Source organism: Hyaena hyaena, unplaced genomic scaffold, assembly GCF_003009895.1.
Source record: "Hyaena hyaena isolate Hyena2069 unplaced genomic scaffold, ASM300989v1 scaffold_704, whole genome shotgun sequence".
In the NCBI taxonomy this organism is placed as follows: domain Eukaryota; kingdom Metazoa; phylum Chordata; class Mammalia; order Carnivora; family Hyaenidae; genus Hyaena; species Hyaena hyaena.
Window position 1 is genome coordinate 782,884 of NW_024081336.1, and position 15,695 is coordinate 798,578.

At 36.0% G+C, this 15,695-nt stretch overlaps 1 protein-coding gene across 1 annotated transcript in view; it reads right to left on the reverse strand.

Moving 5' to 3' along the window:
- Positions 1 to 15,695, reverse strand: part of SLC2A13 (solute carrier family 2 member 13) — a gene marked incomplete at its 5' end in the record, with an annotated part of 304,099 nt that overhangs the window by 68,843 nt on the left and 219,561 nt on the right. The window contains one exon of the mRNA XM_039217667.1: positions 11,591 to 11,716. Coding sequence (XP_039073598.1) covers positions 11,591 to 11,716 — 126 coding nt within the window. The remainder of the gene's footprint in view (positions 1 to 11,590; positions 11,717 to 15,695) is intronic.

Genomic DNA, 15,695 nt, shown 5'->3' on the forward strand with positions numbered 1-15,695 from the left:
GGGCATGGAGGAGGGCACTTGTGGGGATGAGCACTGAGTGTTATGTGGAAACTAATTTGACAATAAACTATCTGTAAAAAAAAAAAAAGAAAAAAGAAAAAAATGACTTACATTTGTACCAATCATTTTCAAAAATAAATAAATAAATAAATAAATAAATAAATAAATAAATAAAAGTGGCATGGATTGGGGGTGCCTGGGCGACTCACTCAGTTGAGTGTCCCACTTATGACACCAGGGTCATAGCATTGAGCCCCATGTAGGGCTTCCTGAGGAGCAGAGAGCCTGCTTGGGATTCTCCCTCTTTCTGTGCCCCTCCTCACCATCTCTCTCTCTCTCTTAGGGAAAAGAAAATGGCATGGATTGGTTCCACTCTCATCTTTGGCCAAAGCAAGTCACGTGGATAAGACTTAATGGGCCAGAAACATCTAATCCTTCCCTACCTAGTGCAGCAGATATTTTGAACAATAATACAATTCACCACACTTGCCAAGAATAGAAGATAGTTATGTAAAAAAAAAAAAAAAAAAAAAAGATGCTATTAATTTCTAGTTAGATAATGCTTCCTGCCAAGCATTAAAATCACACTAGTGCCAAGTGATTTTCTCCTTAATTTATTCAGAATATTTAGAAAAGAACTGTATCTCACTATGTGATAACATTTCATATCCACATCCAGGTATCACACAAGGTCATTCACCTAAAACCATTGCTAGTATGCTTTCCACAGCTATAAAGCGTACCTACAAATATCGAATTAAAATTCCTAAATAAGGGGAAAAGTTGAATTTACACTCGCATTTTCAGTATTAGCTCCAGCCATGCATTTTCCTTCCTCTTGTTCCCAATTTTCCCTTGAGCCCCCTTTCTGACAAATCCCAACCACCCCAGACCGGATCTCTGCACTAGTACGTCTTCTGCCAAAATGCACCACTATTTGATGAACCGAGACCTGCCATTGGTATTTTATATTTACCAAGCACATGCAATTCAGCTCTTGGCCTTGCCCTTACACTAAAAGTCTCACAGTCTTCTTTAGTCTTTTTTAGTGAGAGATAAATGACAGACTCCTTTTCAAATGAAGTATGAACTGAAGAATAATATTAAAAACATAAACAGAACAAGGACTGGACTAGAAATGTAAAGTTTTGGCCTAATATGAAGTATAGTCAAATACATTATGAGTATAACTACTTGCATAAGACAGTTAAAATGTGTTTATCATTACAATTAAATGTCAACTAAGAAATTGGATAAATTAGGGGCGCCTGGGTGGTTCAGTCTGTTGAGGCAGCTCAGGTGATGATCTCGCAGTTCACGAGTTCAAGCCTGGCATGAGGCCTGTGCTGACAGCTCAGAGCCTGAAGCCTGCTTCAGATTCTGTCTCCCTCTCTCTTTGTCTCTCTCTTTGAAAAATAAAAACATTTAAAAAAATTTTTAAAATTGTATTAATTAACATGAAGGAGGGAGATAAATTATTCAGATGCTTTGCCTTTGCAACATAAACAGCATCGTTCTGTGTAATAAAGTTACTGAGTCCAAGAGAGATTAAGCTTCTGGACTTACAAAAAAGAAGAATCCAGAGGCATGTGAATCATTTATGGATAGATGAAACTTACAAACACATATAGAGTTATACATGTAGAGTGCATAGACTTATAGATCTTAAAGGGAGTATCTTGAATAATGATGTCTATTCAAGCAAAGACCATGAAGAAAAGTGTAATGTGAAAAGACAGATTAAAATATTCTATATTAGATTCTCTCTCTACTTCTTTAAGATGTACGCTAGCAAAAATTAATTCCCGAGGAAGTGCGCTGAATAATTCCAATAATTTTTAAAAAGTATTTTTCATGTAGTGACTAGATGCAACACAGAGTATGCATCCCTGAAAGATGTGGTTAAATTTTATTTTTTAAACTTTTTTAGTGTTTTAATTAGTACCAGGTAAACCTTTAACACTGTTAATTAAAACAACATCACTCATTTTTCTTTTAGAGATTCTCTTTCCTGGAAATAAATACAAATGCAGAAGACTTCACTATAATCGGAACACCATCGCCTCTCATTTGGAACTGCAGTATTTTCAAACCGTTATCTATTTTCCAGTGATGGTAGCCTTTTCCATTCTGTCAGTGAACAATTATTGTTGAATGCTGAATGTACAAGGCACCAAGGAATTAGGAACAGGGCAGGATACAGACATTGGCATTTGTAATCCAGAAGCGAAGATATATCCAAATCTAAATCACTATCATATAAGACAGTATAACTATAAGTTACCAGGGGAGTGCTGGAGGCCCAGCAGAGGATATAATAAGTATTGTTTCCTGGGGCTAATCAGAGGGACTGCAAGGAAAAAATGACATCTGATCTGGGCAAAATATAATGGTTACAAATTAGGCAGAGACCAAAAAGAGGGAGGAGGGTAAATTCTAGGCAGAAAGCACAGCATGAGGAAAAGCATAGAGGTAGGAAATGACAATGGCTATTCGAGTAATAGCAAGGGTTTCAGTCGATAAGACTTCCATGTGGGAGTGGGGTGGGTGCCGGGAAAAATACTCTGGGTGCTGTATCATGTGCAGTTTTGAGAAAAATATCTCTGCTGAATGAATACAATAAGCCAGGCATTCAGTGTGAGTTAGAACAATGAACTGCCAAATAGGCGCTCTATCTAGCTATTTTAGTGTGCTAATTACAGAGCGAAAATGTTGTATTATAGGAAACAAACACTGAATCAGCACATTAAGAAAGTATGCCTCATTAGCAATACTTTTAAAGAGTCAGGATGTCTGAAGCTCCAGAATAGATTATTTATGGTTCTGTGTATATAGAGAGCCAGGAAACAGGGAGGTGGATGAAGAGATGCAGAAATAAACAGAAAATATTCTAACGTACTTACCTGTTAGCAAGTGCTTATTCGAATTTAGAAAATGTGTTACTGACAAATCTAAGGAAAAAATTAGTACAGGATATTTACTACTAATATTTGCACAGGTTATTACACTTAAAAGTGTCTTCAGATAGACTCTTACTTGATCTTCGTAAAAGCCGTATTGTTCAACACAGCGACTGTATTAGTCCCATTGTATCGATGAGAAACAGGGCTGAGAGAGGCCCAGAACATCTGGGTGCCACTTCTGAGGTGAATGATAAAGGCTGAAACTAGAATCTACTGGACTCTAAAATGTGCATTTTCCTACACCCATTTTTGCTCCCCTAAATTTAGTGGTGAACTTACTGGCTTTCGATTTTTGAGAAAGTCATTGAGAGCCTCTATGCTCCACTGTCTTCATCTGTATAGCGGGAATGAAAATTACACTTCACAGAGATGTTGAGTTGGTTTTAGAAAGTTATATTTTTTCCTAGAAAGCTGTCCAGTTTATCTATTTTCAAATGCACTGGACATTATTCATAGAATTCTGATGATTCCTACATTTTTTATTATCTGTTGGTATATGTCTTTTTTGTTCATTCTAAATATCGTTTATCTGTGCCTTCCCTCTCCTCTACCAGTAATGCCAGAGGTGTTTCTATTATACTGACCAGCATTCTCTAAGAATGCAGTTTTGTTTCTTGACCCTTTCTAGTATTTTTTTTTGCTATTATTTTCTTTCTTTTATTTTTCCATCTCTGCTTACTCTACATGGTAATTTTCTATTCCAGTTCTAATGTGTCAATGTTTCATTTATTACTTTTAATGTCTTATTTTCCATTTTGACTTCTTAACCAATTAGTTGATTTTAAGATAATTTTTCTAAAGTTTCTGAACGAAAGTAGAAAGGGTGATAAATATATTTATATTGTATTGCAGTATTATTGCATTTTGTTTAGAAAAGATATTTTACATAATATCAATGATCAGAATTTCCTTAAAATTTATTAGACTACAATGTATTTATACAAATTCACTGAACTTATACTTTCTTCTTTTTAAATTTTTTTTAATGTTTGTTTATTTTTGAGAGAAAGAGAGAAAGCCAGACAGACAGCATGAATGGGGGAGGGGCAGAGAGCAAGGGAGACACATAATTGCAAACAGTTTCCAGGCTCTGAGTTGTCAGCAAAGAGCCTGATGTGGGGCTCCAACTCACTACCTGAGAGATCATGACCTGAGCTGAAGATGAAGACTTACGCAACTGAGCAACTCAGGTGTCCCTATTCATTTATGGTAACTCTTTTGAAGAGATTCATTATTTTACTACATTAAGCTTATAGTAAATTTTCCAAATTCTCTAATCTCTGCTATTTTTTTTGTCTTCTTGACTAACACCTAATTTTTTTACTACATTTCCAACTTTTCTATGATTATCTCTAGTAAATAGCATTACATTAAAAAAACCCAGTATAAGGATAGTTGCCTTTAACGGGTTGTGTAATTGTTTTATTTTTACTGTAATAACCATTGCATTTACATTTAATTTAGATTTTTTTGGTGATTTCCTTTAACTATAGTTTTTACCATAGTTTTTCCTCTTTTGTCTTTGTAGTTCATTTCATTTTTCCTTCCACTAGTACATAGTTTTAAGAGACTATACTCACATTTTTGACACTTAGAATTAATAAGCTGAAAACCTTAATTATAATCTCCATTTCCTTCTGCAAACAAACAAAGGACTGTACAGGGATATTTTTCTAAAAGTTCTCATACCCCATTCTATATTATTTATCTAAAATTTTAGCTTTTCAATGTTTATTTGTAGCAAAATTTGCTTAAATGTAACATTTGTTATATATGTATATACACATATTCATACACACACACACACCACACACATCATTGTGTATAACTATCAGTACAATTTTACTTTGTACTGATACAATAGTATAATTGACAAAATTATACTATTTCCTTTATTTCTTTCAAACAAATTTTAAACTTTCATATCTTTTTTGTAATGCAAGCTCCTTTAGGTATTCTCTATTCTTTCCTTCATTAATTGATGTAGTTTGTAATTTCTGACAATCCTCTCACATTTACTGAGTTGCCTTCCATGGAAGTCTCATGTGTCCTGGGTTCTGACCACTGCAGGCTTATTTCTGAGGTGGCTCTATGGATAGGCATAGGAATGGCTCCTGGCTTTCCCTTCTCATGTGTGACACTACTTCTCATCAAGGTCCTGCAGCAGAGAAGTTTGCAGCTTGCCCAGCCCAGCCCAGCCCAGCTCTACCTCCCACAGCACCTAAAACACTAGCCTCACTCTCAAGGTCTGCTCCCCTTCTGATACTCCCCAGGCTCCTGGATTTCCCTGTGGCTTGCTGCTCTTGCTTCATTTGTGGCACCTGGGGATCTCCCTCAAATTGAGCTAAGCGTGAGACTTGTATTTGCATGTGTAGGGGATGCATATGGCAGTGTGAGGGATGATGGGCAGGGTGAGAATGGTTCCTATCAATTCAATTTTCTAGAAGTATGATAAATAACTTTTATGGGTTTTACTGTTTTTATTTTTAATTGTGGTAAAATACACATTAACATAAAACTAAGCATCTTCATTTGTCATTTAAAATTTTAACCATTTTTAATTGTACAGGTTAGTAGTGTTAAGTATATTCATCTTGATATATGAAGCAATCTCCAAAACCCCTTTCATTTTGCAAAACTGAAAGTCCATACCCATTAAACAATAACACACCATTCCCGACTTCCCCCTGCCTGTGTCAATGACCATTCTTGTTTCTGTCTTTATAAATTTGACTATTATGGGTACCACATATTAGTGGAGCCATATGTATTTTTGCAACTGGCTCTTTTCACTTACCTTATGCCTTCAAGATTCATCCATGTTGTACTATGTGCCATAATTTCCTTAAGTGAATGATATATCATTGTATGTATAGACTACATTTTGTTTTTCCATGCATCTGTCACCTGCCACTTGCATTTCCATCTTTTGCTATTATGAATAATGCTGCTATGAACATAGGCATTCAAATATTTCTTTAGGACCTTTCCTTCAATTCATTTAGATACACATTCATAAATAGATTTGTCAGATGATATGTAATTCTCTATTTTAAAATATTGTGAAACTACCACACTGTTTTCCATAATGGCTGCACCAGTTTCCATTTCCATTAACAGTGTACACAGTTTCCAATTTCCCCACATCCTCCACAAGAGTTATAGTGCATATATACATATATATACACACATATATACATTATGTACATATATATTCACACACACATATATGTATATGTATACACATGTACAACACACATGTGCATGTTTTTGATAGTGGCCACCCTAATGGGTATGAAATGGTATCTATTATAATTCTGAGTTGCATTTCCTTAATGATTAGTGATCTTGAGCATTTTTTCATGTACCTGTTGGCAAATTGTGTATCTTCTTTAGACAACTGATTAAACAAAAACTTGTTATTAAAATTTAAAACATAGATATTAGAAAAGCTGCCAGCTGACTTAAAGTTTTATTTCCAATTTATTTTTTTAAGTTACTTATTTTGAGAGAGAGAGTGAGCATAAGCCAGGGAGGAGCAGAGAAAGAAGGAGACAGACAATCTCAAGCAGGCTCAGTGCCATCAGCGGAGAGCCCGACATGGGACTTGAACTCATGAACCTTGAGATCATGACCTAAACCAAAACTGAGAGTCAGATGCTTAACCAACTGAGGCACCCAGAAGCCCCTCCAGCTTATTATAGTTGATTATATAGGCAAATGGTTTTCATTATGTTGAGACAATTCTGAGCTCACCAAAATCATCATACTATCTCCATCATGCGTGGTATTACCATTCTGCCTCGTTCAGGAAATAGCTACAGTTAGAGATCAGGATATACGGCTCTGAATTTCCCCAATTCTTGACCCCCAAATATCTGTAACTAGTATATCTCAGATGCAAATACAAAGTAATGATAGATTTTACCCCTGAGAATTCTACTCCAAGAAACTATATAAAAGCCATCAAACAACAAAAATATAATGAATGCCATTTACCTATTAAATGGAAAATCTGTTGTAGGAATTTTTCAAGGTACACATATCCCGCCTTTTTCCTAGAACAGACTGAAATAACCAATTGCAGTGGCTAAGCCAGAGGTGGCCCGTCACTCAACACAGAGAGGAGTGACAAAGCTTATTCTTTTTTTTGCAGGGAAGTGGTAAAGAGTTTGAGATTATTCTAAGAATATTCTACAAACATAAAAATTCTCTGTATACACTGTTTAATTATTTGTATTTTTCCCCTATGTATAATCTGTGCCTCACTTTTCCCTAGTAGTGAGGGCACTCAAGAAATAATGGTCTAAATATATACATGACATATAAGAATAACTTTACATAAAAGAAGTAATATGCATTTCTATTAAGAACATGTACAATCTGTTATGTGCAAACAGTGAGAACAAAACTACTCTTTTGAGGCCTCTGATCTCAAGACCTTCTACTGATGATAGGAGAAATGCCTAATTTTAGTGCTTCCTTATCATTAGTATACATTTATAATCTGTTTTTAAGTTAATTTTGCAAAGTACAGGAAATGACATACATAAATTTCATGACATATTCATAATTTTAGACAAGCAAACTTTCAGTCTTTATCTATTGAAAAAAGAATCATAAGGGTTAAAACTGTGAAGTATTACATCCAGAAACATTTAATCAATTAACTCACTAATGAAGCTTGGCTGATGAAAATTATACACTGGGTATTTTTAAAGGAAGTGCTTTTCCAGCTTTCATTTTAAGTAATAATTTCATTTCTTTTACATATTTCTTTGTAATTAGTGTATTTAAAATGTGGCCTGGATTTTCAGTCAAATACCATATAATTTATTTCTCCTTCTTTGAAGTAATTCCCTAATAAAATGATTAATGACAACAGCATAATGATTAATGATACATTATCCTTTACAGCGTCTAGGAGATACAAGTACTTTACAGATTTCATTGCCTTCTTCAGTTCTATGAGGCAGACAGAAAGAGGGCATATTATTCTTTTTATGGGAATTTAGAACATATGAGAAGTTAGAGCCATATCAAAGAATATTTACGTATTTTCTGTGTCCACAGATAATATGCATTAGTTCATAAATGTGGGGAATATTTGTTCTATACAAATATTTCATTTATGTGCCTACTACAATGTAATCTGTCAAAAAGAGAGAGGTTTATACCTTTCTAGAATGGTTACATGCCAATGATTGCCAACTTTTATCATTACATTGCTTAATTTCGCTAACCTTCAGGAAAGTACATAAAGAAAACAATTCTGTGAAAGAATTTAAAGTGGTATTCATCTTGACTTCAAAATTTTCTTTTCTTAAGTTTCAGAGTTTGAAAATTACTGGTACACTTAATGGGTAGTGGGAGAAAGCACCTTGGAAATATGTAGGAACATGTGTCTCAAGAGACAAACCCCTACAGCTTAGGACAGAGTTGGGACTGGAATCTGGAATTCCTGTAGTCTAGGCTTGAGTGCCATCTACTCTAAGTTTGTAAAACATACAACTGCAATGTTTCATGCCCTCCTTTCATCAGTATACACTGCAAAGTAATACTGTTATGAAAAGCACTTTAAAAGATGGTTTAAAAGACTAGTTTAAAAGAACTGCAACCATTGAGGTCACTAACTATAAACGCATTCATTTTGTAAGTATAAAAAAATAAGACGTGCCTTGGTTAAGCATCTGACTTTGCCTCTGGTCTTGATCTCACAGTTTGTGAGTATAAGCCCCACACGGGGCTCTGTGCTATTAGTGCAGAGTCTGCTTGGGATTCTCTCTCTGCCCCTCCCCCACTCACTCTCTCTCTCTCAAAATAAATAAATAAAACTAAAAAAAATCTGTAAAAAATAAAAATAAATAAAAATATGACTTGTTCCTGGGGTGCCTAGTTGGCTCAGTTGGTTGAGCGTCCGATTCTTGATTTTGGCTCAGGTAATGATCTCAGTTTGTGAGATCCAGCTCTGCGTAGGTCTCTGTGCTGACAGCATGGAGCTTGTGTGGAGTTCTCACTCTCCCTTTCTCTCTGCCCCTCCCTTGCTCATGCTCTCTCTCTTCTTTCTGAGAGAGGGAGAGAGAGAGAGAAAGAAAGAGAGAGAGAAAGGAAAAAAGAAAAGAAGAGAAAAGGAAAAGAAAGGAAAAGGAAGGAAGGAAGGAAGGGAGGGAGGGAGGGAGGGAGGGAGGGAGGAAGGAAGGAAGGAAGGAAGGAAAGAGAAAGTTAAGAAAGAAAGAAAAGAAAGAAGGAGAGAAAGAAAGAGAAAGAAAGAAAGAAAGAAAAAGACTTATCCCTTTGCTGGGCAAAGGCTTATTATTTTAGTGGACTCCCAATAGTTTATTTTTGCTTGTATTCCTTGCCTGAGGAGACATATCCATAAATAGTGCTAAGGCTGATATCAGATTACTGCCTATGTTTTCTTCTAGGAATTTTGTGATTTTAGGTCTCACATTAGGTCTCTAATCCATTATAAGGTTATTTTTGTGTATGGTGTATGGATGCAGTCCAGTTTCATTCTTTTACATGTAGCTTTCAAGTTTTCCCTACTATTGGTTGAAGAGACTCTTTTCCCCATTGTATATTCTTGCCTCCTTTGTCATAGATTAACTAACCATAAAAACATGGACTTATTTCTGGACTCACTATTCTGTTCCACTGATCTATGTGTGTATTTTTGTTCCAGGATCATATTGTTTTGATTGCTATAGCTTTGTTAAAATCTGGGATTGTGATACCTCCAAGCTGTGTTCTTTTCCCTAAAGACTGTTTTGACTATTTGAAGTCTTTTGTGATTCCATACAAATTTTAGGATTATTTGGTCCAGTGCTGTGAAAAATGCAATTGGTCTTTTGACAGGGATTGCAATGAATCTACAGATTTCTTTACCCAAAGTAAAGTAGTAAAGACGTTTTAATGATATTAATTCTTTCAGTCCATGAGCATGGTATAACTTTCTATTTTGTCTATGTCATCTTTGATTTATTTCATCATTGTCTCAGTTTTCAGAGTACAGGTCTTTCATCTGCTTGGTTAAATTTATTTTAAGGTTTATATTCTTTTGTGGGCAATTGTATATAGAACTGTTTTCTTCTCTTTCTGCTACTTTGTTATTAGTGTATAAAAATGAAACAGATTTCAGTATATCAATTGTGCATCATGCAACTTTATACTGAATTCATTTTTCAGTTTTAATAGTAACTTGGTGGAATCTTTATAGTATCATGTCATCTGCAAAAAGTGGCAGTTTTCTTCCCTACCACGTTGGATGCCTTATATTTCTTTTTCTTGTCTGATTCGGATTTCTAGTACTGTGTTGAATAAAAGTGGAGAGATTGGACATTGTTGTTTGTTCCTAAATTTAGAGAAGTTTCAGTTTTCCACCACTGAGTATGATGTTAGCGCTGGGTTTTTCATATGTGGACTTTAACAGTTTGAGGTATGCTCCCTCTAAATCCACTTTAAAGTTTTTTATCATGAACAAATGTATTTTGTCAAATGAATTTTCTGCATCTACTGAAATGATCATATGGTTTTTATCTTTCCTCTTGTGAATGTACTAGACACATCACAATGAATGGTTTAGGAGTACTGAACCACAGTTGCATCCCTGAGATAAAAGCTTTTGCATAGCAAAGGAAACCACTGACAATACAAAAAGCCAACCTAGTGAATGGGAGCAGATTTCTGCAAATGATGTATCTGATAAAGGGTTAACATCCAAGGTATATAAAGAATTTATACAACTCAATACTCAAAAACAAATCTGATGTAAAAAAAAAAAAAGGGCACAACACCTAAACAGACATTTTTCCAGAGAAGACATACAGATGGCATTGAAAAGATGCTTGATATCAATAATGATCAACGAAAGGCAAATCAAAACCACAATGAGATAGCACCTCACACCGTCAGAATGGCAAGAATAAAGAAGACAAGCTATAACAAGTATTCACAAAGATGTGGAGAAAGGGAACCTTCATGCACTGTTGATGGGAATGTAAAAAGGTGCAGCCCAATATGAAATCATGGAGCTTCCTCAAAAAATTAAAAGTGGAACTACCATGTGATCTAGTTATTCCTCTATGACAAAGAAAACAAAAACACTAATTTGAAAAGATATAAGCACGCCTATGTTTACTGAAGCATTATTTACAATAATTTAGATATGGAACCAACCCAAGTGTCCAAAAAAGGATGAATGGATAAAGATGTGGCATATATACACAATGGAATATTACTCAAATATTTAAAAAAATGAAATCTTGCCATCTGTGACAAGAGTGGCCCTCGTGGGAATGAGAGTAAGTGAAATAAGAAGATGAAACACAAATATCATATGATTTCACCTAATGTAGAATCTAAAACCCAAACAAATGAACAAACTAACAAAAAATACACACTCTTAAATACAGAGAACAAACTGGTGGTTGCCTGAGGGGAGTTTGGTTGGAGGGGATGGAAGAAATAGGTGAAAAGGATTAAAAAGTATAAACTTTCAGCTATAAAATAAGTAAGTCCCAAAGATGAAATGTACAGACTTGATGAAATGCAGAGGGAATATAGTCATAAAAAAGTTCTCATTCTGAAAGTTTACTTTATGTTCTTATGGTATACAATAAGTGACATACCTGCCCCAGGCTGCCTCATTTGTAGATGCCTTATTAACTAGAACACAGGAAGAGTCAATGACAGTTGATTTGTTCATCTTGTAGCAGAAACCACAGTCTGGATCCAACATGCATTCATTACAGTAACTGTAAAAAATGAAAAAAAGTTTGAAATACTGTGAGAATTACCCAAATGTGACAAATATCATGTTAGAGATAACGAATATTCCTCTCCCTTTTCCACTGTACTCTGCAGGAAGCTTGGAGCCATGGGACTTGTCTTAGCCATGGCAAGTGACATGTGCTGTGGCTGGTAAGAGCTTGCAACCCTCTTCCATCTGCCCTCCCCTGGTTGCAGCAACTCTGGAAGCCACTTACAGATGGAGGAGGTTTGGATCTGAGACACTGGGTGTAAAAGAACTGCAGTTGTCCCTCAGCAAATAAACTTTGCTTTACTGAGCCACTGAGATTTGTCGCCAAAGCATCATGGATTGGCCCAATCTGACCCAGCTGATTGGTTCCAAATTGTACCAAAGCATTTAATTCTCTTAATCATCTCTATTATTTCCGGTAAAATTATTTCCATTAAAATGGAATTTTATTTCCATTAAAAATGGAAAATATATTTCCCAATATATAAACTGAAATAGAAAATAAAAAGAGTGAAAAGATATAGCTAAAGAAAAAAGTTAAAAAAAATACCACCACACCAATAATGGTCCCTCGTTAAGTCTTGGTAGATGTCTGTACTTTTAACAAACATATACTGAGTACCAAGTGTGTGTTACACTTAATATAAAATAAGCTGGTACAGAAAAAAAAGGCTAACTTTTCTCTAAGTTAATTATATCTACTGGTTGCATCACTGAGCCATAATCAATCATTGCTCACCTAATTGCAGAAAATTTTAAAGAGGCAAAATCCTTTAGAGGGCAAGGTTTTCCAACCTAAGTCTACAAAGTACTTGTAAATGTGTTTTCTTGCTGTCAAACTCATTTGCCAGACAATTCTGGAGTATTCATGCATGACAGACACACACAAGGCATTGGAGACACTAAGATGAATAAAACAAAGTCCCTGCTCCTTGGCAGATATAAGGTAAGAACAAGAACAGATAGACAAATAAATAATGGCAGTGTAATAGAAATCAGTGTGAACTACTCTAAGGACAGAGGCCTGTCCATTTGCATGTTAAGAGCTGTGGATAACGTGAGAGGATATATCTGAGGTATATCATAAAAGAAATTTACCAGGTAAAGAGGTAGAGCGAAGGGCATTCAGAGGGCTGTTTATTTTACAACTAAAGATCAGTACAGACATTATTTACCATGTACAAGGACTTACACTACTGGGTATGGGTGAAAAACAGGGTAAGAACTATGGCAAGTTACTCAAAAAAGATGTGAATTCTCAAAATCAAAATACTTCTTTGATTAATTAAGCTAAATGGAAAAACAATAGAATTGCTTAAAAACAAGATTATCATCATTTCAGCCTCCTTCTGTAAACTTTTCCTTTGCAAACAGCCATCCCTGATTTTAAATGAGATGCAGACTCCTTCTGGCATCACTTAGAAGTACTGCAGATTTGGTTCCAGGATAAAAATGAAAAAGTTTGAACTATTGTAAGAATTACCAACATGTGACAAATACAAAGTGAGCAAATGCTGCTGGGAAAATAGTGCCGACAGACCTGCTTAATGTGGGGTTGCCACAAAAGTTCAATTTGTAAAAAACACAGTATTCTGTGAAATGCAATAAAGTAAAACTCATGAAAATAAGGTATGCCTGTACTAAAAGCAAAAAAGAGGACTTTGAAAGCCCACTGAAAGGTCAATATACCTTGAGGGAGGTGATACAGCACTGTAAATATGAAAGTGTCCACACCTGTGATAAACTAAACAGAACAACATGTAGCATTAGAACTACTCAGGGCTTCTGGCTTTCACAGCTAGAAGGCTGACTGGGAAAGGAAGGGAATTCCTACTAGTATTTGGTTGGCTGATCCCACCCTGGTAAAGTAGAATCTAACAACCCTGATTGTTCCAATGGTTTTAAATGACACTTGTTTGGGAAAGGTCAACTCATCCACTTATAGAGAAACGATTCTGCTTTACTTCTTTAAACAGAATTCCTACAACAGGCCAAAGACAGTAATGATAAAGGTTAACAGTTACCAAAAATCTACTACATGTGCGTGTCAGACATACAAGATGTCATTCATGACGCTTCATCTCCTCCATCTGAATCTCCATTCAAGCTTCTGACCCTGACCACAACCTCCCATTCTAACTTGCTAATAAATGACTCCTGCTCCGCCATGGTGATTCATTCAATACAAGTATCTTCCACTTAAAATATGCCAGCCATTATTCTGGGGGCTGGGGTCCATCAGTAAACAAAACAGATTCCCTACCATCGAGGGGCTGGTCTGTCTATGTGATCTCCAGTTAACTGATCCCTTTAGTTGCTTCCTATTCATTAGCTTTTTACTTTCAGTTCCATCCTTATCTACCTTAATGACCATCCTTTTTTCCCCTGCCTATTTAACTTTCCATCTCCCCTGACGAGCAACATCCTAAATTTCCCTGCTCATTTATCTTTCCATCTCCCCTGACAAGCAAAAATCCTGGCCTTATATGAGTGCAAACATTTGCCTTTTCTGTGCCTTCCCCAACATACCCAAGTGCAGCTGAGGGCATCACATAACAGGGTAGATCAGTACTTCCTCTCTAATACACTGCTACCAACCTCCAAAAGACCCTCAATGGCCTGACATTCTTAATAGTTTCCTCTAGTCAACTCCATACAAGGACTTTTTCAACCATATGACACATGGAGTGTTCTTCAAATCTCCAATACTCTGTGTCCTTTTTGTCACTTCATATCCAGCCTCACAAAGAAAACAGATGAACGTGGTAAAGATGCGAACTTTATATACTTACAGCAAACACAGAAACCATCCTACTTTCCTCAGCTCCTGTTACAGAGAAATTGTTTTTCTCCTCTATCTGGACTTTCATTCCATTCCATCTCCTTAGCCCATTTCAGACCCTTCTGATTACTGTTTCTTTTTCTTACATGTCTACTGTCTTAAGGTGGAAGATTATCGTTTTGATTTGATAGCTTTTTCCTTCCTTAATGGAGGAAGTTAGAGCTATGAATCTCCCTCTGAACAGTGCATCCCATATATGGCATATTTGGTCTTCATTTTCATTCACTTCAAAGAATTTTCTAATTTCTCTTGTGACTTCCTTGGCCTACCAGATTAAGAAGTATTACTTAATTTTCACATCTTGATGAATTCCCCAAATTTCTTTCTGTTAGTGATTTCCAATTTCTTTTCAATTATTTTTAATGTTTATTTTTGAGACAGAGTGCAAGTGGGGGAGAAGTAAAGAGGAGCGGGGGATAGAATCCAAAACAGGTCAGGCTCTGAGCTGTCAGCGACGGGGAGCTCAAATGCACCAAAGTTGGATGCTCAACCAACTGAGCCACTCAGGCACCCCTCCAACTTCACTCCAATGCTACTGGAAAACATACTGAGTATGATTTCAGACTTTTTAAAATTTATTGAGGCTTGTTTTCTGGCCTGGCATGTGATCTATCCTGGATAATGTTCCTTGTGCATTTAAGGAGTGTATATTCTGTTGGTCATGGAGTTTTCTCTAAATGTCTGTTCTATCTGGGCAGTTTGTAGTCAATAAACTAATCTTAAAGCACCTTAGCCCCTTGTTTTCTAACAGTTAGCACTTCTACTTAATTTTGTCCACATTCTGGAAATGGTCATAATCTAGAGGTCAGCAAACTACAGTCCTTGAGACAAATCAGGTCACTACTGCCACTTGTTTTTGCAAATAAAGTTTTACTAGGACACAGTCATGCTCATTTGTTTGCTCACTGTCTATGATGGCTCTCAAGCTTCAACGGTAGAGCCAAGAATCCAGATGGCCTGCAGAGCCACAAATATTTACGATCTGACCCTTTATAGCAAGTTTGCTGATCCCTGATCTGGTACACATATTCTGACCCCACATGCATGTTTCTTACTCCTTTCCTTCAAGATCTCACTTCCTTACTCCTAAGACAACTGCTTTGCTACCTCAGAAACCTCTATGCTCCCTTCT